At 41.8% G+C, this 22991-nt stretch overlaps 1 protein-coding gene across 1 annotated transcript in view; it reads left to right on the forward strand.

The window, feature by feature from the left end:
• NIBAN1 (niban apoptosis regulator 1) overlaps positions 1-22991 on the forward strand; it is a 141610-nt gene that overhangs the window by 96366 nt on the left and 22253 nt on the right. The window contains exons 6-8 of the mRNA XM_081299032.1: positions 14382-14497; positions 20790-20894; positions 21205-21367. Of these exons, the coding sequence (XP_081155158.1) occupies positions 14382-14497; positions 20790-20894; positions 21205-21367 (384 nt within the window). The remainder of the gene's footprint in view (positions 1-14381; positions 14498-20789; positions 20895-21204; positions 21368-22991) is intronic.

Below are 22991 nucleotides of genomic sequence, written 5' to 3' on the forward strand. Positions count from 1 at the left end.
TATGTTTTACCATAAGGGAATCAGATCATTGCACAAATTCTTTCAAATAAGTCCATGGAATGAGTTAATTACATGTGATTCAAGTCAATAGCCACTACTGGGATTGTCCACAAGTACTGGGGCACCTAAATTCATGAAATATTTTCTCTGTTTTTTTTTTTTTTTCTTTTTGGGAGAGGGTATGAGCTGAGTGAACAGCTTCTTGCTAAAAATATACCAGGTTGTTGTAAGACTGTATCCTGTTTGGAAATGATCTAATCTAATGTGTCTGTTGGCGGTTGGCAATTTTCGACCACACTGAGCAGAAATATTATGCGATGGCATTGTTGTTAGAGAGTCTCAAAGCTAGCACTGCAGGGATTCCTCACTGCCCATAAGGTAGAGTTTGTAAGATCTAATTGTCAAGGGGCTTAAACTTGAACTAGCGTTAATCTGTTCGGGGACTTGTTGCAAGCCACTTGATTTCTTATTTTTGTGTATTACTCTAACCCTGAGATCATTCTAGGAGATGAACTGTGCCATGTGTATAATGATGAATTAGAGAAGAAGTCAGATCTCTCCCTTCATTGTTCATTTAGAACAGATCCTCTTGGTAATCATGCTGTTTGAACCTGGCCAGGTGAACAGGGATATGCTCTCTTTCATTGTCTTCCTCCTTTCCCCTCAGATAAACAACTACCTCTTAAACCGTGAGCTGTGTTGTTCAATCAGGCAGCCACTGGACATGTGCAGAGTCCAAACCAAAATATAAGTATAAAAGGCACACCAGGTTCTGCAGACTTATTACTAAAAAGGACGTAAAATATTTCATTAATAATTTTTATAGTGATCAGTTGCATATTTTTTTCATATTTGGGGTTAAAATATTAAAATCAATTTTACCTATTTTTATTTTTTGATATGGCTACTGTTAAATTTAAAATTGCCCACATGGCTTTCATTGTATTTCTACTGAACGGCATAAACTAGAGTCTCTTTGCCCTTCCATTTCCCCTGCTACTACTCCAAGGAAGGTCTTTACATATAGATGATGATGATGATGGTGATAATGATGAGTACTGGGGGTTGAACCCAGGGGCACTTTACCACTGAGCTATGTCCCAGTCCTTCTTATTTTTTAGATTTTGAGACAGGACCTTGCTAAGTTGCCGAGGCTGGCCTCAAACTTGAGATCCTCCTGCCTTAGTCTCCCAAGTCAATGGAATTACAGATGTGAGCCACCGTGCATGGCTTAAAACTAAGATTATTTCATGCAGCTGAGAGAATGAAGTGTGTGCAAAGGTACTTGTGTGCATGTGTGTGTCAGGGTCGGAGTGGGAGAAGGTCCCATGGGAAGCATAAGTGGCAAAAGAAGAGAAGCAAGCTGTTTGGGCCAGTTGGGCTGGGCTGCCACCCACCCTTCGCTTCAAGTAAGAAAGAAAATAATAGCCCGCATAAATCAGGGCCTGAGAGGGCATATTTGCTTAAAATGGGATTAATCACTGGAACATCGGGCTCAGCTGAATTCCAAAGTAAGTGCACATAACGCTTCCATAACTTCAGCACAGAAGCAAACAGAAAGTCTTAAGATTCCTCAGTTAACAAGAACAATCCCAAACTGACCTGTATCCCGACTGATAGTCCTGATTTGGTCAAAGGGTATGTGATTATATTTGTTCTGCAGCCCTTTACGAGAGAGAAAGTTCTGGTGGAGATAGGATTTCTTAAATGGGCTTAGAGTTTTTATGCAAAAAAAACAAACTAAGATGGTACTTTTTCTGATAAAGTGAATGATTTTATCAATCACGATGCTTTTGTTAAATGTTAAAAAGAATATTAGAGAGAGTCTAGTTTTTCAAAGGAAAAGTGGAGGGCAGGTATTTTAGAGACCAAGCTCACGTAACCATCTTAGTTAATGATTTCATGTTTTGTTGGTCAGTTTTACTACAATGTTGTCATAGGTCATGAAATGGCAATCTTGAATATTTGCACTATTTTATTAGCTTAGTTACTTAGCCCATATGGTAAGCCCAGAGTCGTAACCACGACATGAACTGTTACTCAGGGAATTGGGAGGGCAAAGAGACTCTGGAACAAACCCTGCCCAGAAGAAAATAATGAAAGGCACATATGTCATTTAACATTTTCTGACAGTTACGTGGATCACTTTATGCAGCTTAAAGAAAGATAAGTATTTGGGAGAGAAAGAGAGAGAAGGTTTGACGGGAAGAAAAGGTCACTGTGGCCTTGAAGTGGAACTTTCTGCCCCAGAGTTGGAATAGTGTCATGGAAAGCACTATCTGAATGTTAATAAAACAAGCTGTACTTTAAGATGGTCACAGAATTAACTATTTCATAGCCAAAAAAGGAGAATCACAGTTAACACGTCTTCTGAAATGAGGAAATTAGGCCCAGAGAAAGAGAGTAACTCGCCTCAAGTGTCACAGCAAAAGTGTCAGGAGTAGAAATAGCACCCAGTTCACCCAGTTTTGATTTTCACTGGACCCTGAGCTGTAACCTACAGGGACAGCCTCTGTCCTCGAAGACATGACTGTGTGATGGGACACAAGTTCATCCAGCTGTGTCACGGGTGACCTCTCCACTTTCCAATGCATGTGCATGTGTGCTGTCCGGGATCTGGCTGTCAGGGTGGGAAGCAGGAGGTAGTAGTCACACACACTTGCAAGGACAAGCCCCAAGGTGCTCCATGATGGGAGGGTTTTTTTACCCTCTATTTATAAAAAGCAAGACACAGGAAGAAGGCAGTGGAGTCCTCTTTTGAGTAAACCACACTGAACAGTCTCTGTCAGGAGGAGAGGTAAAGACTGGGCTCTTCGGTTGAAATCCCACGGAAACCCCCCGTGCTGGGCTCAAGCTCCAGAGAGATGCACATGCACCTTGCGTGTTGGGACTGTGGAGCCCGCTGTGGTTTGGCAGCTGCCCCTGCTTGTGGGAACTCTCTCAGGTTCTAAGAGGCAAACTGCTGCAGTGCCATCTTGGCTCTGGAGAGGCAAATATCACCCATGGTCATGAGAGGATAAGTTAAAAAAAAATTCATTAAATCAGCATGCATCTTCCAAAGGATAATTAACAGCATAACATTTACAAACGTTAAGCCACAAATACAAAAATCTCTTACAATTCACTTTTCATTTCTTATTCATTCCCTTTCAATCTCTGCTCACATGGGTGTGCATTTCACATTGCTTAATCAGCTCATATATGTCATTGCATAATGTCATTGCAATTAAAAAAAATCATCCTGAACTACTTTTCCATGATATTTCTAACTCATCACATGTTATTTTAGTGCCTGCGTAATATTCCATTCAGTAATCCTATCTTGTTTTGCTTAAATTTGTTGTTAGCTAAGTTATTAAATGACATCCTCCTTGGCCTTTATTGAAAATGATTTTGAATGCTTAGAGTTTCACAATGAAATCATGTAGTTGATCTTAAGTGCAAAACCACGCGAATTGAATCCCTTAGTGAAACAACACATACTGACATACCACACAGGCCTTCAACCATCCCAGCAGCAAAATGCTTTCTGAGTATCTTTTGGTTTTAAGCAATTAGGCAAAATTGTTGTGCATCATGGACTTTGCTCACACAGAAATTAAAACATGCTCCATTGAAGCACTGTTCCTTCTTGTACTAGGTCAGGAATGTAGACCTATTTTTATTAGTACATGACTTCTCAGGCTTCCATTTACAAAAAAAAAAAAATATCTGGGCTGAGGTTATGACTCAGTGGCAGAGTGCTCGCCTCACGTCTGTGAGACCCTGGGTTTAATCCTTAGCACCATATAAAAATAAATAAATAAAATAAAGGGACTGTGTCCAACTACAACTTAAAAATAAATAAATAAATATTTAAAAAAATTATCTGTTTTCTAAGAACCTGATTACTAAATTGTTATTGTCCCTCAAAACCTAAGGAGGGACTGGGAAGTCTGCCAACTTCGTCACCTTCCTAATCAGGACAGGTGATGGTTTTCCAGGAGTCCGTGGCTGCCATTCCTACTTCTTACAAAAAGAATGGAGCACAGTTGATTTAATTTTTTTTCCTTAAAAAAGTCACAAATAAGGAAAGTGAGTTATTACCCTAGACAATAGTCTGCTGGAGTTAAGAAGCTTAAAGTAAGGTTAGCTCTTTTTAAAAGATGAGTCTATATCAGACAAGAAATTTGTTTTTTTATTATTTTTATTCTTATTGGTAAACTAATAAAATTAATTTTTTGACCTTGAGCAATGACATGAACTTCTTTGTTTTCAGTTTTCCCCTTTTTTACCTGGAATGATTACCTCTGGTTAACTTGTCTCATGAAAATTGCTGTATGAATCAAACGAGATGGTGTAAACTGTAAAATCTCTTGACAAGTTCAAGGTTGATGCTGTCATCCACCATTGGTGGTGACGATGAGTGGGAGATCCCCAGACAGCATCATTAGTACTGTGCCCTGTAGGTGCCATCTGGTAATGGATATGGAGAAGGGATGCCTGTTGGTGCCAGTGATTTGTTCTCTAGTGTAAAACCTGGCCGGGTCATTTTATCATCTGTCTTTACTTATAGAAAGTGTGCTGTCCTGGATATGGGTAAGAGGAACTCTGGGTTCTGCGTTCAGATGGTAGAGTCACCCATAGAACCAGTCAGGAAGAAATTCTCTAACACTTCTGTGTGTCATGACCCACACTGTTCCCTATTCCAGGAATAAAAGAAAACTATCAAAAAATGAAGGACCAGGGCTGGGGCTGGGGCTCAGTGGCAGAGCGCTTGCTTAGCACATGTGAGGCACTGGGTTAAATCCTTAGCACCACATAAAAATAAAAAAAAGTAAATACATAAAGACAGACAGACATTCTGTCCATCTGTAAGTACAAAACAACAACAACAACAACAACAATAATAATAATAATAATAATAATAATAATAAAATTTTTAAACAAAGGAGCAGTCTGTGACCAGAGGAGTATCGTCCTCTTTTGTGCCGGGTTGCGTGGTTCAGTCTTGCCTGCAGGGGTAAGCCACACCACTCCCCACAATGTCACTGAAAGATAACCGAGCCTGTGCATTGTCACAGCTGCCTTTTAAACTTTACATGGTAGGTGCTTTTCAACTCACATTTTAAACAGGGGATTAGATAGTTTTCATTTGTTTTTCTGAAGTTTTTGAGTGTCATCTTTTTTTCTCTCCTGAATACGTTTCAGTGGCATCTCCTCAGCTACTAGAGGACTGGGAGAGAGTTCTGCACTCACTGTCTTAGAAAACAAATCTGCTCAGATAAAGCCTCGGATATTTGTCCTGGGCAGAGAGGAAATAACTGATGGAGTCCTTATTCCTGTCCCGCCTGGTTCTGCCCAGGTAGCGGAGGCACAAAGGACAATAGATTATCAAAGGCTCGTGGAGGACTTCCATGAATCACAGCTTCAGGGCACAGGGTATTTTCCTGGTATTCAGAAAGAAGCAAGTTATGACAATAGCCTTACTTTTTGGGAGAAACTAGAGCATAGGTCATTTTAATTTTTTTAAGCCTTTGGTGGGAAAAAAAAAAAAAACTTAAGGTAAAGGGAACCAAGATCATTTATGCTAGAGAAGAGGCTGTCACATCCAAGATGCAGACCACAGAGCCACTAAGTAAGTATTCAAAAGGAGAAATGAGATCAACCAGGGTTACAGCTGAGGACTGATGTCTGGTGATGAGGGCTTCAAGGGAGGAGGGCGGTTCTCCTCCGAGGGCAGAGCTCTGGTTGTTTGGAATGGTGTGTGGAACTGGTGAAAAAGGTCGACTCTTTACCCATATACTTTTTTAACAAAGCTCATCATAACATTATTTTTAAGCATCGCTTTGAATTAGGTACATTGGTGTAAAGCGGGTGGGCATTGATAAAAGGGACATTTCCTAACCTATTGATGGGGGAACAAGGTCATCAAGAGCCTAACCATTCAAAGGTCCAGTCTTCTCCTCTAGGTTATTTTCTCTCCACACTGTGGTCCTTAAACCACCTGCCACAGAATCACCTGGAGAGCTTGCTGAGTTGCAGATTCCTGGGTCCCATCCAAGACCTGCTGACTCAGAACCTCTGGGGCAAGGTGGAGAATGGAATTAATAACCAGCACCATGGGAGACTGAGGTGCTTGGGAATGACTCCCTAAGGCTGGGCAGAGGAGGGTTCTCAGTGGGTTCCTAGACCTGCAGCCTTAGCCTCACTGGAGTTTGTTAGATATGTGGATTCTTGGTCCCTACCCCAGGCCCACTGGGTCACTCTGGGGCTGGGATTAAGCCTAGGGGATTTTGAGGCTCACTGAGGTCTGAGATACATTAGGTAGAATATATCAGTTCCCTTCCAGAGCTCCTTCTAACAGTAGGGAAGGGGCTCACTATGACCCTCTGATTTATTTGCAACACTTGAGCTTTGTTTGTAACCATGAAATTTCAGATTAGAAGATTTAGCCCAGTACTCCCTCTGGTGTTTTAATCCCTCCCCCTTCCTCCCTCCCTCTCTCCTTTCTTCCTTCTTCCCTCCTTCCTTTCTTTGATTAATAAATGCTATGTGCTAGGGGTTGTACCGTGGTGAATACAAACAGTAGCCCCATCTTCTCTTGAAACTTGCATTTGAAGGGAAAATCGTATTTCACATGATTATAGTGATCATAAAATTATTGCCATAGGCACGGGCTGCCATGACAGTGTATAACAAAAGGATCTGAGCAAGTCTGTACACGTTCTACAGGGTTACTCAGCCCTGATGGATCCCTGTGAAGGGAATGTTGACGTCCAATTGGAACCTATTTCACTTAAAAAAAAAAAAAAGATAAGCCTAAATGTTAAAAAAGTGCCCCTGTATTGAGTTGAAATCCGCCACACTCTGTTCAGACTCTAGCATCTGAACCTATGTAGGACAAACGCACTGCTCTTGACCCGGCAGATCTTCACATAGATGGAGACCTCCTCTTTCTGTTTTTTTTTTTTTTCCTTCTAAAGCTGTGAGATTCCTCTTAAATTAGTAAGTTAGTAAAGGAGGGAAGGAGAAAGGAAGCAAAGGAGACAGGAAGGGAAGAAAAAACTCCACCTGTTTTCTTTATTTTAAAATGTTTCAAAATATTCTGGTGCTAGCAAGAGCTACAGGTGTGGGGCTGGGGCTGGGGCTGGGCTCAGCCGTGGATTGCTCACCTAGCATGCACGTGAGGGTTGCTGGGTTTGGTCCTGTGCACCACATAAACATAAAATAAAGGTATTGTGTCCAACTACAATTAAAACAAAATATTTTTTTAAAAAAGAGCTACAGGTATGGAGCAATAACTCAGGAGAGTGAATGTCAGAATCCGTCTTTGACTTTCCTTGCCATCCACATTTCTGAGATCCAACCTCAGCTGCTTTGTGGACACCTGTGACATGCACCTCTGACCTGCACTGATCTCACAGTTATGTGAAACCCCAGGGTCTGGGTTTGATTTTTCCTTCAAAATTTGTACCTTTATTCATTCAATGTACTTGCTAATTTTTTGTTGCACATCTACTATGTATTGGGCACACATTGTTCATTATTGTAGTTGTGTTTGTGGATTAAGTGCTACATTTATCCATATTATACTTCATTTTGAATCTTGATTCTGTAATCCTGTAGACAGTGAGGAACTTGATTTTTAAATCCTTATATTGGTGTGATGTAGTGACACATGCCTGTAATCCTAGGTACTTGGGAGGCTGAGGCTGATTTCAAGTTCAAGGTCAGCCTGGGCAATTTAATGAGACCCTGCCTCATGATAAAATAAAAAGGGCTGGGGATGTAGATCAGTGGTAGAGCTCTTGCCTAGTATGTGTGAAGCCCCTGGGTTTAACCCCCATTATCCCCACAAAAATATTATATATTTTTTTTCTTTGCAAGGACCTAACTATGTTACTGATATACAGTAGGAAGTAAATAAAATTTGATAACTGTAAGGAGATATATCTCACATATCAGATATATGTGGATATAGCTCCTTTTCCAAATAATTGGAAATGTTTTAGGGGAAGTATCCTACAGCAATCGCCTCAGCCGTTTAACCAGCACCCATCCCTTGGGTTGTCTAACTATTTTGCTATTTGCATTATCAGCGTGTCAATCAAAATCACGCAAAGCGTTGATAATTGCCTTGCGAAAAATCTAGACACAGGATGTCTCCACCACCCTTCTAATCTACCAGTCTGGTCTGTTTAAAGGAAATGAGGCCAATCTGTCTTCACTTGTTCTAGTCATCACCACTTCCTTTTCTCTGTTGACAAACACTCTTTTAATTTTTATTGACGAGTCAAGAATTTATGAGATGACTGCTTTGGGCTGGGTGAGGCATGCGTCATTTTTCTGGGTGTTTAACATGTTCTTTCAAAACAAAGTCTTCACTAGAAATGCTTTCCTTCTCTTTGTTTGAGGTGCATATTGTGTCCTCCAAGGGAAGACCCATAACATGGTATTTTCATCTAGAGCAAACCCTCGGTCCCTGCGTCCCCATGAGGGGGACATACTTTCTTGGCATGCTCCTCTCCACTATAGCTGGTAGGTCTGTGATATAGACAGTAGATTAGTATTTTAATCAAAGAGTTTACAAAATATAGTTCAGAACCTCTGAAAATTTACCAGTTTATTCTCAATACCTTGGGTTAGTTTTTTTTAATATTTATTTTTTAGTTGTAGTTGTCAGTACCTTTATTTTATTTTTTTATTTTTATGTGGCTCTGAGGATTGAACCCAGGACCTCGCACTCACTAGGCGAGCGCTCTACCACTGAGCCACAACCCCAGCCCCCTGGGTTAGTTTTTACAGGAATTATCATCTAGAGTGTAGTAAAAAAAATACCTGCTTATATTGGTCATGTATAAATAGGCTTTTAAATATAAATTAAAATGTTTAGTACCATTTCTTTAGAATGGACACCATTCATTTTGGATTCCGGGGAGGAGGTTTTCACTTGTTCTGTTTTATTTGTAGTAATGTCATGCTACATTCTGTCTGGCCCTCAATGGACTCACTTGTAAAGTGGGGAGTTTGAGCTAGATTGATCAAAATCCGGAATTACATGATTCTAAACTTAGAGAAGGAAGGTTCCTTTTAAAGTGATGCTTGTGCTCACTTTGGTAACACATATTCTAAAACTGGAACACTACAGAGAAGATTAGTGTGGCCTCGGTGCCAAGGTGACATGCAGATTTGTGAAGTGTCCCATACTGTTACGCCCAAAGTGATTCTGGGCCCAAGGTAAATGCTATGTATTAGCTGCTGTAGTTGTGAACTGGCTTCTTTCTTTTTAAGAACAAATAAAAATAATGAAGCCAAGAAGCTTCTCGAGACTCTAAAAAATGATATTGTAAGAACCACTGCCTTATTTAAATTCAACTGGAGGTTGCAATTTTCAATAAGCCATTTAGAAAAATAAATAAACAAACAACTTTAAAATTAAACCACAACACACACACACACACACACACACACACACACGAGTGCAGGTGACATCTAAACAAGAAGGTTGGAGCGCATCAATGTCAACTTCATGGTTGTGCTATTGTACTGCAGGAGGGATACTGGGTAAAGAGTATGTGGAATATCTCTGTGTTCCTTTTTACAATAGCATATGAACCTAAAAATCATCTCAAAAAGTTCTCTTAATGTTAAACCACAATGGGATTTGGAAGTGAGCAGATTTGGAGGTGAGTCGACCTTGCTTGACTACATTAAGCTATTTGTGTCTTCCTGCAACTCTGTGAAGTGGAGGTTACTTCCTACCTAGCAGGATTATTGGGATCATGAGACATGGTTCCTGATTCGTGGCAGGGACTTACTCAGTATTGGTCACCTTCCCCTGCACACCTTCAAGAGAAGATAGATCTAAAGACAGATCTGGAGAAGAAATTGGGGCACGCAGCTTCAATGCCGATCTCCCAGGAAGGGTGTTGTAAGACCTGAAGCCAAAGATGGTTTAGACGATGGGTACATCAGTGAGAAGAAGCCATAGCAGTGTAGTGAGTAACACTGTTACATAACTGTCACAAATCACCAGGCGGATCAGCTAACATGGCTTGGCACGGTTTACCAATAAAATAAAATAACAAGGCAGCTTCCAAACCCGGTCCTGACACGGCAGCCAGGGTCGCAATCTACGTGGACTCCCCAGGCCTAGGAGCTCTGGTGTTTCGGTTGACTCAGACATGTTGTAAATCTGTATAAGTGGAAAAAAACCAAAAGCAATGCCTCTCTGGCTGGCCTCCTGAATAACTGTCCCCAAGAGGCCTAGAGAAGCTTTCCTTCGCTTGCGAAGTTTTTAATCGTATCTCCCAAATATGAGTTTTCCATGCAGCTGTGTGGATGAGGAAATAGGGAGAGACAGAGGAGAACAACAGTGCATTCCTAGACATTTCCCAGTCCTGGGATGGGACTGTTGGATGAATGGCCAAAATGTGTCTCCCACATGTCTCCCAAAATACTTTGTTTCCCAGGGCTCTCAGTCTGTGCCCCTGATCTGGGAATGTTTTATCCGTGATCAGTGACAGAAACACAGAAGGCAAACCTAGCAAATTTTCTAACAATACCGAGGTAAAAAAAAGGTTAGGGGACAGAATCACAATTTTTAAATGATTTTGGCAGGCTTTGGCTGACTGGGCTGAAAACACTAAGTAGGCATTTGATAGGGATAGTGTTAAAAATCCATCCTACAAAGTCAAAAGCAGAAATACAAGTTAGGAGAGGCTTAGGTTGGCAAGAGTTTTATATGAAAGGATGTAAGGATTTTATTGGATACAGGAAAGATATGAGTCAACAATTTATTGTATTAAAAAAGAGGTTAGAGATCAAAAAAAGGAAAATAATCTTTCTACTTTATCTAATTTGCACTAGTCAGACAATATCCAGCGTCATGGAGTCATTTCTAAGGACTAAGTTTAAGAAAGATGTTGATAAATTATAATGTATCACTGAAAGGAGGAAGGAAAAGGGAGGGCTGAAATTAATATATATATATAAACTGTAAATATGTGTATATAAATATATCATATATTACCGCATGGAACAGGAATAAACTTGCCTATTTTGCTCTGAAAGCGAGAAGTGGGATTAATGAGACAGAGTTCATGGCAACATATTTTGGCTCAATAGAAGGAAAAAATTTTCAAATAATTAGAGTAGTTCTTGACAGGAAGAGCTATTTCATGAAATTGTGAGCTTTCTGTTATTGAAAATGTTCAAGCCAAGGCCAAAATGAGTGTTTGGGATTCTGAAGGATCCCAATGTGGAAGGAGAGCTTGGGGGAGGTGACCTTTAAGATCACTTCCAACTCCCATAGTCCATGATTTAAATTAGCGTGAATGCCAAGGCTGCCTATGACACGCTAGAGCTGTTTTTTCAACTCTTGGCTCCGATACTGACCAGCTGTGTGACCTTCAGCTACGAAATTAACCATTTTTTTGCCCCAGTTTTCTCATCCATAAAATAAAGGAGCAGAATTTAATGATGTCTACGTTGTTCCCCGGGGACATCTGTCTCCTTAAATGGCCTCATAATTACAGCACGCTGGGCTGATATCTGCCATTTTTCTGAGTCTGCTTGCAAGGAGGAAGTCTAAAGACCAAAATCCATTCTTGATCCTGGGGGCCACTGAACTAAAGTCTCAATTTGCTTGTTGGAAAGAGAGGGTGATTATGAACCTGGAATTTTCCCTTGAGATCTGCAGGAGGAAGTTGATCAAATAACTGATAATCTGGTTTCTCTCAAACACCTGTACATTCTGACTGAGTTCAGCAATGCCTTTTAAAACAATTTAAGAGAAATGAAGATCATATTACTATTGCAGTGTAGCTCTGTCTTTTGCAAAGCAAACCTTTGTTCTTTATCTGCTTAATGGCCCGGCAATTGCCATTGAGTTTTGTTTATAGCCATAAGAACAGATACTCATAAAGCAATTTAGTGACAAATTTGTTCTAAAAGCTTGGTATAAATAGATTTATTGAGTTGACTTACAAGCTGAAAATATAATGATAAATCAATAGATGAGGTCCTTTTTCCCCTTATGGAAAAGGCACAGTTAAAATCTCGTTTGTCTGTCTTCATGGTAAAGAGTGGGTATTCTCAGGCTTCATGGCTCAATGACGATGATTTCTTTTGTGGTCCATCTGATCACTAGTGCTTTTCTTCTCTCCTTATGGTAGGGTGCCTCACTCCCACCACTATTACATTCTAGCTCTTCCTTTATTCCTTCTTCGACTTCTCTCTGATACCCGTATCATTGTCTCCAAATCCCACTTCTTTGGTTATTTTTTCCAACCATCTTCAGCTACCCAGCCATCTGTGTGAGTGTCATTGTTTGCTTTGATGTAGACATAGAAGGGAAGGCACAGGATTTACAATATCTCCTCCAGTTACTGAGGTCAGCAGGGGAAGAAATAAGAAAAGTTATTCTTCTCAAAAGGACATGAAGAATTTAAAACTTCATTCCTTGGCCAGGGATTATGGCCATGATCCCTGTGTCCAAATACAGTACCACATTTTCTTCCATCTCTTTGTTTCCTTGGGTTGGAAATAAAAACAGCTGTTAAAAATAAGAGCATATGAGTCAATCTGGAATCCCAATGTAGTAATTACCATTTCCATCTCCTTCGGTCAAGTCCCTCCCAGTGTACTGAACCCCATATCAAGCCCCTAGAGAGAGAGAGAGAGAGAGAGAGCGCACTACCAATGGTGCTGTGTATTTTATAGCAAGACCTTAATTTTCATCTTCTAAACCTCTGAGGTTAAACACTCAATCAGTTGCCAAGCCAAGAAAAATAACAAGGAAGAAAATACTTTAACTCAAAAACTTGGGACATGCCCATTTTCTGATTTTCGACTTTGATGAGATCTTTATATTGATATTAGAAATGTCGTTTTCCTCGTTCACATTTTTGAAGATGGAAAATCTGGTCTTCAGGTTATCTCTGAAGAACTTTTCCTGAACCCTTTTAGAGTCTACACCCTGAAATGTGTTTTCTCTTTTTCAAGTTCCTGAGACTTGGGACCTAGTAAGCCAATCTCAAGAGTTCCCTACAGCCTGTTAATTGGTTGTCACCTTGCAGAGAAGATTCATCCTCTTTTACTTCTGCCCAGTTGCCCCATCAGTCAGTTGGCCCTTGACTGAATAACCCACTGTCTAAAACTAGGGAGGTCTTCCAGTGAATCAACACCTTCAAGTGACCAATTTCATCTTCCTGGGTAAGTGCAGATTAGCTGCTAGCAAGACAACTGTGTGTGCCCTGTGGTGAGAGAGACAGGGAACTTGTCCCTTTCCCTCACTTCATCTTCACTTTCTGAAAGTTGATTTCTTTACTGTTTGATTAGATCTTTCTTTTCTTCTTTTCTATTTTTGGTGTTGGGGATTGAACCAGGGCCTCATCCATTCTAAGCACTCACTATACCACTGAGCTATACCTTCAGCCCTGGTTAGATTATTTTAAAAGTTCATTTCCCACTAAGATTTCTACAGCTGTGTTATCACTGTGTCCTGCAAAATCTAGTCTTATGTGTTGGAAGGGAAGGCCCTGGCCTGGATGGTGCAATTGGTGAAATTCTAAGATGGACATTTGGCCCCAGCTCCCTCTGTCACACATAAATAAAATCCTGCCATTGGATATCGATTCCTTTGTGGTGGGATATGACTTCTTACCTATAACACCACTTACAGTCCAATATTTTTGGAAGGAAAAACCCATAAAACTAGTATGTAAAGCAATGTAGTGTGTTGATCAGAAGAAAGTAAAAAGTCAGTCACCCTGGATCTGCCACTTACTATCTCTAGGTCTTTGGGCCATTAATTCATCTTTCTGTGCTTTGGGTCTCCTCATCTGTAAAATCATAAGAAATAATATTTTCCTCCAATTTTTGCCAAATCTCAGTGAAACAGGTCAAGTGTTTCAAAGAAGGGTATTCTGCTATAGGTGTATTAATAATTATTGTCTGATGTTTGCATGAATTAGCATATTACATAGATGTCCTTTTCACAGATAGTTGACATTAGGTCACAAAGAAATCGGGGTTGTATTTGGGAAACTGAGATACTTTGGACACAAGAGGTGCAGTATGAGTGAGATGTGGGGTTGGTAGGGCAAAGTCACTGATGCCTTGGTGGAGAGAGAGAAGCATTTTTACAGGAGAAAAAAAGGAGGTTTTTCGCCTGCTTCTGGCTGATGGAATTAATCAGCTAGGGTGGTGAAGAAGTAACGTGATGCCCACCTGCAAATGAACTTTGAATTGGGTGCTTGCTCTGCTTTTTCTGTGTCTCATAACTTCATGACTTGTAAAAGATAATGCTAGGCTTCAACCTTTACATTTGAAGAACCATGGAAAAATCTACACTAGAGCATTTTACTCTGCTAACTGTCCCTTCCTCTTTCCTCCAGATTACATGAAGCAGACGACATTTGAAGCCCAAGCCTTTTTAGAAGCTGTGCAGTTCTTCCGACAGGAGAAGGGTCACTATGGATCCTGGGAAATGATCACTGGGGATGAAATCCAGGTAACACAGGGCTCAGAATTTTGGATCTTCTCTCTTTCTGGTTGGTAGGAAGTCAGGGTTATTTTTAATAAGCAATCAGAAGAGAAGTTGCAAGAATGAAAAATGTCATTCCAAAGGCCATTTCTCTCTTGGCTAGAAGCGGTTAGTCAGTAAGCTACTGGGCACCCACTACAAAGAACCCCAGGCCAGGCACTAATAGGGCAGCCCAAAGCACCCCAGGCACAGTGGAAAGCTGCTCTCACTGTCTTTTATCAAAACACTACTTCTCCCAGATGACCTCATCCTTCCAGACTAGAAGCAGATGTGAGTAATGGGGTATTGTGCAATGTGTGTATGGGGGGGTGGAGACAGGGTCATTGGACTTGGATTTAAATCTCGCAAATTATTTAACCTCTTTCAGCCTCAGATTATTCCTCTGGAAAAAAAATGGTCATAATAATGTTTACCTTGTAGAATGGTAAGAATTCAGTGAGATATTGTTGAAGCAATATTTGGCACAGTACTATCTTTATCTATTGAATATTATATATTTTAATTAATTTATTGGATTCATTGTGACAGTCATACATGCACATAACATAACTTGGTACTGAATGACATATAAGTGAAGTAGTAAATAGAAACAAATTTCAAAAGCACTAGCCAATTATCTGTTTTGTTTATCTTTCCTACTTTTGTGTCCTCTGTGATCCCTTATAATTTCCCATGATCCCAGTAAAATGCCAGTCATGGCCTAAATACCTCAGTGTGAAGCAAATCTCAGTGTGGTCACAAATCTCCAAAGGAAGCTGATTTGTGCTCTGATCCTAGCCTCCGTGATGACCCCGTTCACGTGGCTGATCATGCGCATTATTCAGTTATAGAAACATGGTGTCCAAGAATGATACTTATGCATTTATATTTGCTGCATCTCCAAGAGAGCCTCTTTTGGAGGTTGCTGAAATTTGCTATCAAGAAACGATATTTAGGAGGTGCTGGATGGTGTTTTGCCCTCTGTATGTTCATTAAACATCTAAAGCCCAAATTTTCTCATGATGATGGAGCTGTTCTTCACTGTTTTGCCATGTGAACTGGAATCTTTCTCCCTCCCCAGCCCCTTCTTAGATTCTAAATCCTTTTATTTCCAAGTACTGGGGATGTTTGGTGGTAGTGCACTCGCCTGGCATGTGTAAGAACCTGGATTTGATCCCCAGCGCACACCCCCCACACAATCAAATACCATAAGTCAGGGGGAAAAAAATCCAGAGGAGGGACAATAAGAATGACCTTCTAGGAAACAACTGTAGCATTCCATCTTCTATCAACTAGACAAGAGTTACCAAGTGGCCCCATGAAGAATCTGAGTTTCTTTAGTGAAATCAGACTCATAAAACCTGAGTGCTAAAAGTGCCTTTCAGGGTGTTTGTCCGGCACTCTCCAGGTGAGGAAAAGAACATTCAGAAAGGTTGTCCAAAGCCAGTCTGTGACACAGATGGGCCTGGAGAAGCTGGCGAAAGTAAACGGCTTGGTGAAGGTTAAGATTCATCATCACCCTTAATACCTGGAATGGTACAGTCAAGCTCCTAAGCTCAGAGCGAAGAGGTCAGGATCGAGGAGCTAAAGAAAGTGGCAAAGTGTAACTGAATTTGAGAATATGACTTCTTTTACCTAAAGCACTGGGTTTATTTGCATTTTTTCCCTATCTATGACAAACTTAATCATAACACTGTGTGACCCCCACCCCCACCCCTGGGAACCATATCAGAAGATTCTCAGCCTTGTTACATTATCTCTTCATAGTAGTGACTCACACAGCAAGTATGGCGGGCTCCCCTGGCAATGGTTATTTTTGGCAAGGGTCCAGACAAAGAAGTTTCTCAAAATATCTGGCCTGACAGACTGTTAAGGTGAAACTATTTGTATATCAATAAAAAAAAATCAACACGTTTGCTACTTGTCAATATAATATATCAAGTGAGATCATGAGAGACAGTCTTCTGCAAACTGTAAAGTAGCTCCCAGTTGGTAAGTTTATTATTTGCCTTTACATCGGCCAGATGGGAGAGACCATAGCTCCTAATTCCCAGAGCTGAGTGGTTTCAAGAAAACTATCCACCTTTCAGGCCTCGTCCATGCATTCTAGAGCCGTCCTTTTATTGAATGGTTTTGAGTGTGACCTTCTAAATAGTTTTCTCACCCACAGTCCTTCAGTAGCACCAGGGCTGGGGGCCCAGCAGCCTAGTCAGACCTGAGGCCTACCTCAGGAAGTGGGTGCTGTCCACTGGGCCCCACAGCTTTCTCAAGCTTCGGTCTCTGAAAGGAAGACTGTGGTGTGGCCTTCAGTGAGTGAGCCCCAGTTTGTTGGTTGTGATCAGCCTAATGACATGCTTGATTATATGCATGATAAAATTTTAAAATCTTAGTATCCCAGTGGTTAGGTTTTCCCCACACTCTCCCTGTTCTTTTTTATTAGATGAGATTACATTTTTAGGACCCTCATGGTAAAACTCAGTGGATTCTGTCTTGTGTGGAGGAGATTAGAGAACGCTTTTGTTGTTATGATGTAATTTGTTAGATCAGCTACTTTCCCTACAAAAGCCCAAGGCCTATGGCCCTGGTTATGGAGAGCTGACCAGGGTAGTGAATCCCAGAGTGGGCCCTGGGCATGTGAGGTGGGATGGGCTGAAGATCAGAGGAGGCTGATGTGGGAATGAGACAGTTGGGTGTCAGCACCCACAGCTCTTCCTAAGCCCCAATCCACTCACCCCACTTCTACCCTCCTCTTTCTTTTCCCAGACATATTTACTTGTCAACTCCATGGTTGTAAAATGAAACCAAATTTTTTGGAACATTGTGTGGGAAAAACCCAGAGAAAACTGTAAGCCCACCCAAATGGAATGTTCTCCCCCCCACCCCCCTTTGGCCTTGTTATAAAACATTTGCCTCTTTTTCAAATCTATTCATACTCACGCTCAAATTCAAACCAATCTCAGCAACAGGGCGCATTAGGACATTTATTATGATTTTTGAGTTTAATACTTTACAACCAAGATAGTATTTCCTATTGGTCATAAGCTCCGGTGTTAGTTTCTGTGCCTCTTAGCTACCTCTCCTCATGCCACACTTGGATTGCTCAGGCAGGTGCATTCTAAATGGGAGCTTCCCCATCTGAACAGGATGGAGCCCTTCCCAGGGGACTATTAATTACTTACAGAATGTAGTTGTTGGACTTGCTGATTTCCATGGAGTTTGTACATGTCAAGTTCCTGTTCAACTCCTCAGAAAATGATGATTCATCTCTTAACTGTCCCCAGAGAATGGTTAAGAAAGGTAAATACATCTCTACCAATGGGCTCCCAGGACTAGTGGAAATCCCATCCCCATTACACCGTTCATCCCAGTAGGCAGAAGCACAGTGCAGGTGAGCAGCCCCACCTACTGCCCTGACCTGAGCAGCCTTCTCTCCTGGAAGCCAGGGGCACAGGTGGACTAGAGGGCTTGTGCACCTCCACCTGGGAGTGTGAGCAGAAGCCTACACCCTTTCCTAACAGAGCCCTCGTGAAAGGCAAAATCTAGTGAGCTCATAAGTGGTTCCACTAGCATGCAGCTGACCAGTGACCTCAGAGGAAATCTTCTGTAATCCCCAAAGCATCATTTGAATTTTTATGAAAAGTGAGAAGGAGAAGATCCGTTTTTTTGGATAAATATTATTTTAACTTCACAGAACAGATATCTTGAGTGAGTCTCTGCTTTTCTGCCTGTTTCCATTCCCACCCATCACTACCCTTGCCCTTTTGTACATCTTTTTTTCCCCCCAATACTAGGGATTGAACCCAGGGTGTCATGCATGCTAGGCAAGTGCTCTATCACTGAGCTAGCTACACCCCAGATCCCTTTTGCAAATCTTACTCTGCAGCATGCTGTTGAAAGTTGAGCTGTGAGCCCCAGAAGACTCATTGTAAAAGTGAAGCTAAGCAGAAGAGCTGCTGCAGTTTGAGGGTGGGGTGTGGGGTAAAGACAGCAGGGTCAGTGTTGAGGGAGCAATAATGCATGGACGTAGATCTGCTCAGTTTCAAAGAAATGTTTTCACTGATCCAAGGAACATTTTAGGAGAGATTTAGGAACACATTTTTTCAAAAAACATCTTGGCCTCCCTGTAATCAGCTTAGCCTACCAACGTCCGATTGTTTCAAAGTATTTCTTTCTTTTTCTTTCCTTTTTGTTTTTCAAGCTGTGTCCAGATTTATTTAAGATACTTTTCATAAACACTCATACTATTTCAGGCAGGATATGGACAGACAACGGTATCCAACAACTTTTAAACTCCCTTCTTAGTGTGGACTACCAGCATCCAAAAGCCACTGTAAGACCCAGTGACATCTTCTTTCAGTGCTCTGAACTGGACAAGTTCAGGGTGACAGTTGACACCACATTCAGCATGTTTTTAACTACTTTCCATGAGCCATCGCTGCTTTCAAGAAAGGAAAGGAACATGGCAGAACTCTCCATCTGGAGATCCACTATCTAGAAAAGGAAGCTTTTTGGGGGGTACAAGCGGGTAACGGGGATTGAACTCAAGGGCACTCGACCACAGAGCCACACCCCCAGCCCTATTTTATATTTTATTTAGAGACAGGGTCTCACCGAGTTGCTTAGTGGCTTGCTTTTGCTGAGGCTGGCTTTGTACTCATGATCCTTGGGCCTCAGCCTCCCGAGCCGCAGGGATTACAGGCTGCGTCACTGTACCCAGCTAGAAAGGGAAACTTTTGAGGGACACTATCTTAATGGTATCACTGGAAAGTCCAGGTTGTCTGACATACTGATAACCAATTTTGTGAAGAACGGGTTCCCATAGGTCTCTGGGTTTAAGGAGGTTAAGTGGATACTGAAGACAGACAGTGAGAAGAGAATGTAAAAACTAATTTTAGTGTTTTCATGCCATGAGGCATCTGTGCCAGGATGGCTGTGTGTCACCGTCAAGGAATCCCTCCTCTGGGAGCCAAGAGGAAGTCCCTCAAAACTACAAGAGAAAAGTGTTTTCCCCACAACAATCCAGCTTTGGAGACTTTTATTTGTGATATATGCTTCTTGCCCCTAAAACAACAACAACATGTTCTGTGGGTTAACAACATAGCTTTAAAAAAAGTAAAAAACAAAACTCTCTGTTTTTATAAAACTTGATTTAAAAATAGTATTTAAAGCTGTCCAGTCGCCAGAAGTAGAGAGTCCTCTGAAAAGCAGACACTTTCCTTGGCATCTCCAGTACCTTCAGGCCTCTGTGCCTGGTTTGTTTGGACATCTCCAGTTTCTGAGGGTTATTACCATTCTTGCCCATGTCAGTTTTTTCCTTTTGCCCTTTGGGTACATTCTCTTCCTTCTTGGCAGGAACATTTTTGAGGCTTGAGCTCAGCCTTTAGAGAGCAGGTTTAACCAACAACCTTGCAGATCTTCTCTGTGGCTCTTCCTTCTCCTTGGTATTAGCAAATCTTTAGCGTTCCTTTCAGCCTCTCTCTCTCCCTCTCTCTCTCTCTCTCTCTCTCTCTCTCTCTCTCTCTCTCTCTCTTTTCTTTCTTTTTTTTTTTTTTTTTGGCCCAGGATTGAACCCAGAGGCACTTAACCACCAAGCCACATCCCCAGTCCTTTCTATTTTAAAAAATGTTTTGAAACAGAGGCTCACTAAGTTGCTTAGGGACTTGCTAAGTTGCTGAGGCTGGCTTTGAACTTGCGATCCTCTTACCTCAGCCTCCCAAACTGGTGAGATTACAGCTGTGTGCCACCACATCTGGACCTTCAGCCTTTCTCTTGGGCATGGTGGTGGTGCAGGATGTAAGTGCTGGACAGGGGAATGCAGTGGCTCAGGGGCTTTAGGCCATCTGGGGATTGTTCTCGAGCTCTTCTTCTTCAAATTGTTCCTCTTTTCTTTTTCTAAATATCAGAGAGGGTGAAGATGGTGTTCTTTCCATGAGGAAATGGCACTGGAGGAGGGTTAGCAGACGGTTCTGTTCCTTGTGAATGTTTAAGCATGTTTACCCCACAAGATTGTCTTAGTTGATATTTCTGTGGCCTCAGAACCAGGGGTAAGCTATTAACCTAGGCTGGGGGTCTGATTCATGGTGGAATGGGTCTTATTTAAATGCACAAGGCCCTGTGTCCATTCCCCATCCCTAGCTACACACACACACACACACACACACACACACCATTACCCCAACAGAGTTCACAAAGACCAGGACGGGGACAGCCACTATGAGATCTCTAGTAGGCCCAATGCTCAGACTAGCTGGCTGACCTAGGGCTCTCTTCCACACCCCAGATCCTGAGCAACCTGGTGATGGAGGAGCTCCTGCCAACCCTTCAGACAGACCTGCTGCCTAAAATGAAGGGGAAGAAGAATGACCGGAAGAGGGCCTGGCTCGGTGTAAGTGGTGAGGTTGCTCTGCAGCCCTGCTTCTCAAAATGCACCTCCTCTTCCCTTTCCTTTTCAGGGCATTTGTTGTTGCTGATTTTAAATAGTTTATTCCCTGGGTGAAGAAATGCCCACCTCAAGCCTGCTTAGTTCACTTCTATGAGGACTAATCCAAACAAACTTGAACTTTAAAAGAAAAATTCAAATGTGCCTGCAGTCCATTCATGCCGTGGGAGTCTGCGTCAACCCTCCTCCTCCCTCTCCTTGAGCCCCTCACACACTCCCCGCTGCAAGCCAAGATTCTTGTGTCCTTCCCTTTCAGCTGCTGGAGGAGGCTTACAACCTGGTTCAACACCAAGTTTCAGAAGGATTAAGTGCCTTGAAGGAGGAATGCAGAGCTCTGACCAAGGGCCTGGAGGGAACAGTCCGATCAGACATGGATCAGATTGTGAACTCAAAGAACTTTTTAATTGGGAAGATCAAAGGTCAGTGGAGATAATCCATGCTCCTACTAATTAAATAAGCTGTATGTTTAGGGATTCATTCATAGTTAGATCTCTAACTAGCCATCTGTATCTGCAAGTCTTACATCGGTGGTTTCAAACAGCTTCAGATCAAAAAAAATATATATTTTTAATTGTATTCACCAGGTACAGATTTCTATTCTTGAAAATTATTTCCTAAATAATACTGTAAATAATACAGTGTAATGACTATTTATGCAGCATTTGTGTTCATTAGGTATTATAAGAAATCTAGAGATGACTTAAAGTATGTCATGTATACAGACAGATGCACGTAAGTAAAACACAAATCCTGTGCCATCTTATATCAGGAACTTGAGTGCCCTTGGGTTTTGGTGTTCTCGGTAGTGGAGGTAGATGGGTCTTGCCCCAAAATACTGAGTGATGACTGTTCATAGTTTTAGAGAATTAAACTGAGGGAATTGGGGAGGTGATAACAGTTATACTAGGAGCCCGCTGTAGGTGCCATGAAGAGCCTAGGTCTTTCCTTGGAAGCTTCATGGACACGAGGTGGAGGGAACTTGCTTCATGCCCTGTGTATTCTGATGCTGTCTGTGCTGCTCCAGTTATTGAACTTCTTACATGGACTTAAAGTGGCTTCTGTCCACCTCTGCTGTGCTGTAAGCTCTCAAAGACCAGAGCCAAGCCAGGCGCGGGGATGCAAGTCTGTAATCCCAGCAGCTCGGGGTGCTGAGGCAGGAGGATGGCGGGTTCAAAGCCAGCCTCAGCAACAGTGAGGCACTAAGCAACTCCATGAGACCTTGTCTCTAACAAAATACAAAATTGGGCTGGGGATGTGGCTCAATGGTTGAGTGCCCCTGAGTTCAATCCCTGGTACCAAAAAAATAAAAAAGACCAGAGCCATGTTGTCTTGGTTTACTTAAGTATATTCTTGCCTAGTACCATATCTGGCATAGATGGACTCTCAGCAAATAGTTAAATGAATAACAGACTTTCTTTTGACTGGAAAGCCTACAATTTTGGCTTAGAGTCAATAAATCTGCGTTTCTAGCTCCAACTCCAACATTGGCCAGTCCCGTGTACTTGAGAGGTCACTTGAATTCTGTTTGCCTCAGTGTTCCTCTCTGAAGTCAGGAGGGCTCAGAAGGGTGGGGTTGGCAAGCTGTGGCCCACCACCTGATTTTGTAAATGATGTTCTATGGGACACAATTATGCTCATTCATTCACGTGTTGTCGTAGCTGCTGTCTGCTGTAACATTAGAATTGAGTAGTTGGAACTGAGTCCTTATGGACCGTGAGTTGACAAAATTGACTATCTGGCTCTTGATGGAAAAGTTTGCTCATTCCCCCATGAGAGGACTTAAGTGGCCTTGAAGGAATCCCCCAAGATAAATCCTAAGATTCTAAGGTATCTGGGGCCTCCATAACCCCATGAACATATCAACCTGATGTCATTTCAGAGGAAGAGCAGGTAGGCTCATTTGTGATTGATTATCAACAATCTTTTTAGATAGTTAGTTCTCAGATATCATTGGCTTATTAAAAAATGTTTACCACCTGCCTCCTGAGCTCGGTGAAGCTTTGTCAATGCACACGGAAGCCCCAGTTCCTGGACTCCAAGGCG

The sequence above is a fragment of the Spermophilus citellus genome (assembly GCF_964194105.1).
Source record: "Spermophilus citellus genome assembly, chromosome: 6".
NCBI classification, from domain to species: domain Eukaryota; kingdom Metazoa; phylum Chordata; class Mammalia; order Rodentia; family Sciuridae; genus Spermophilus; species Spermophilus citellus.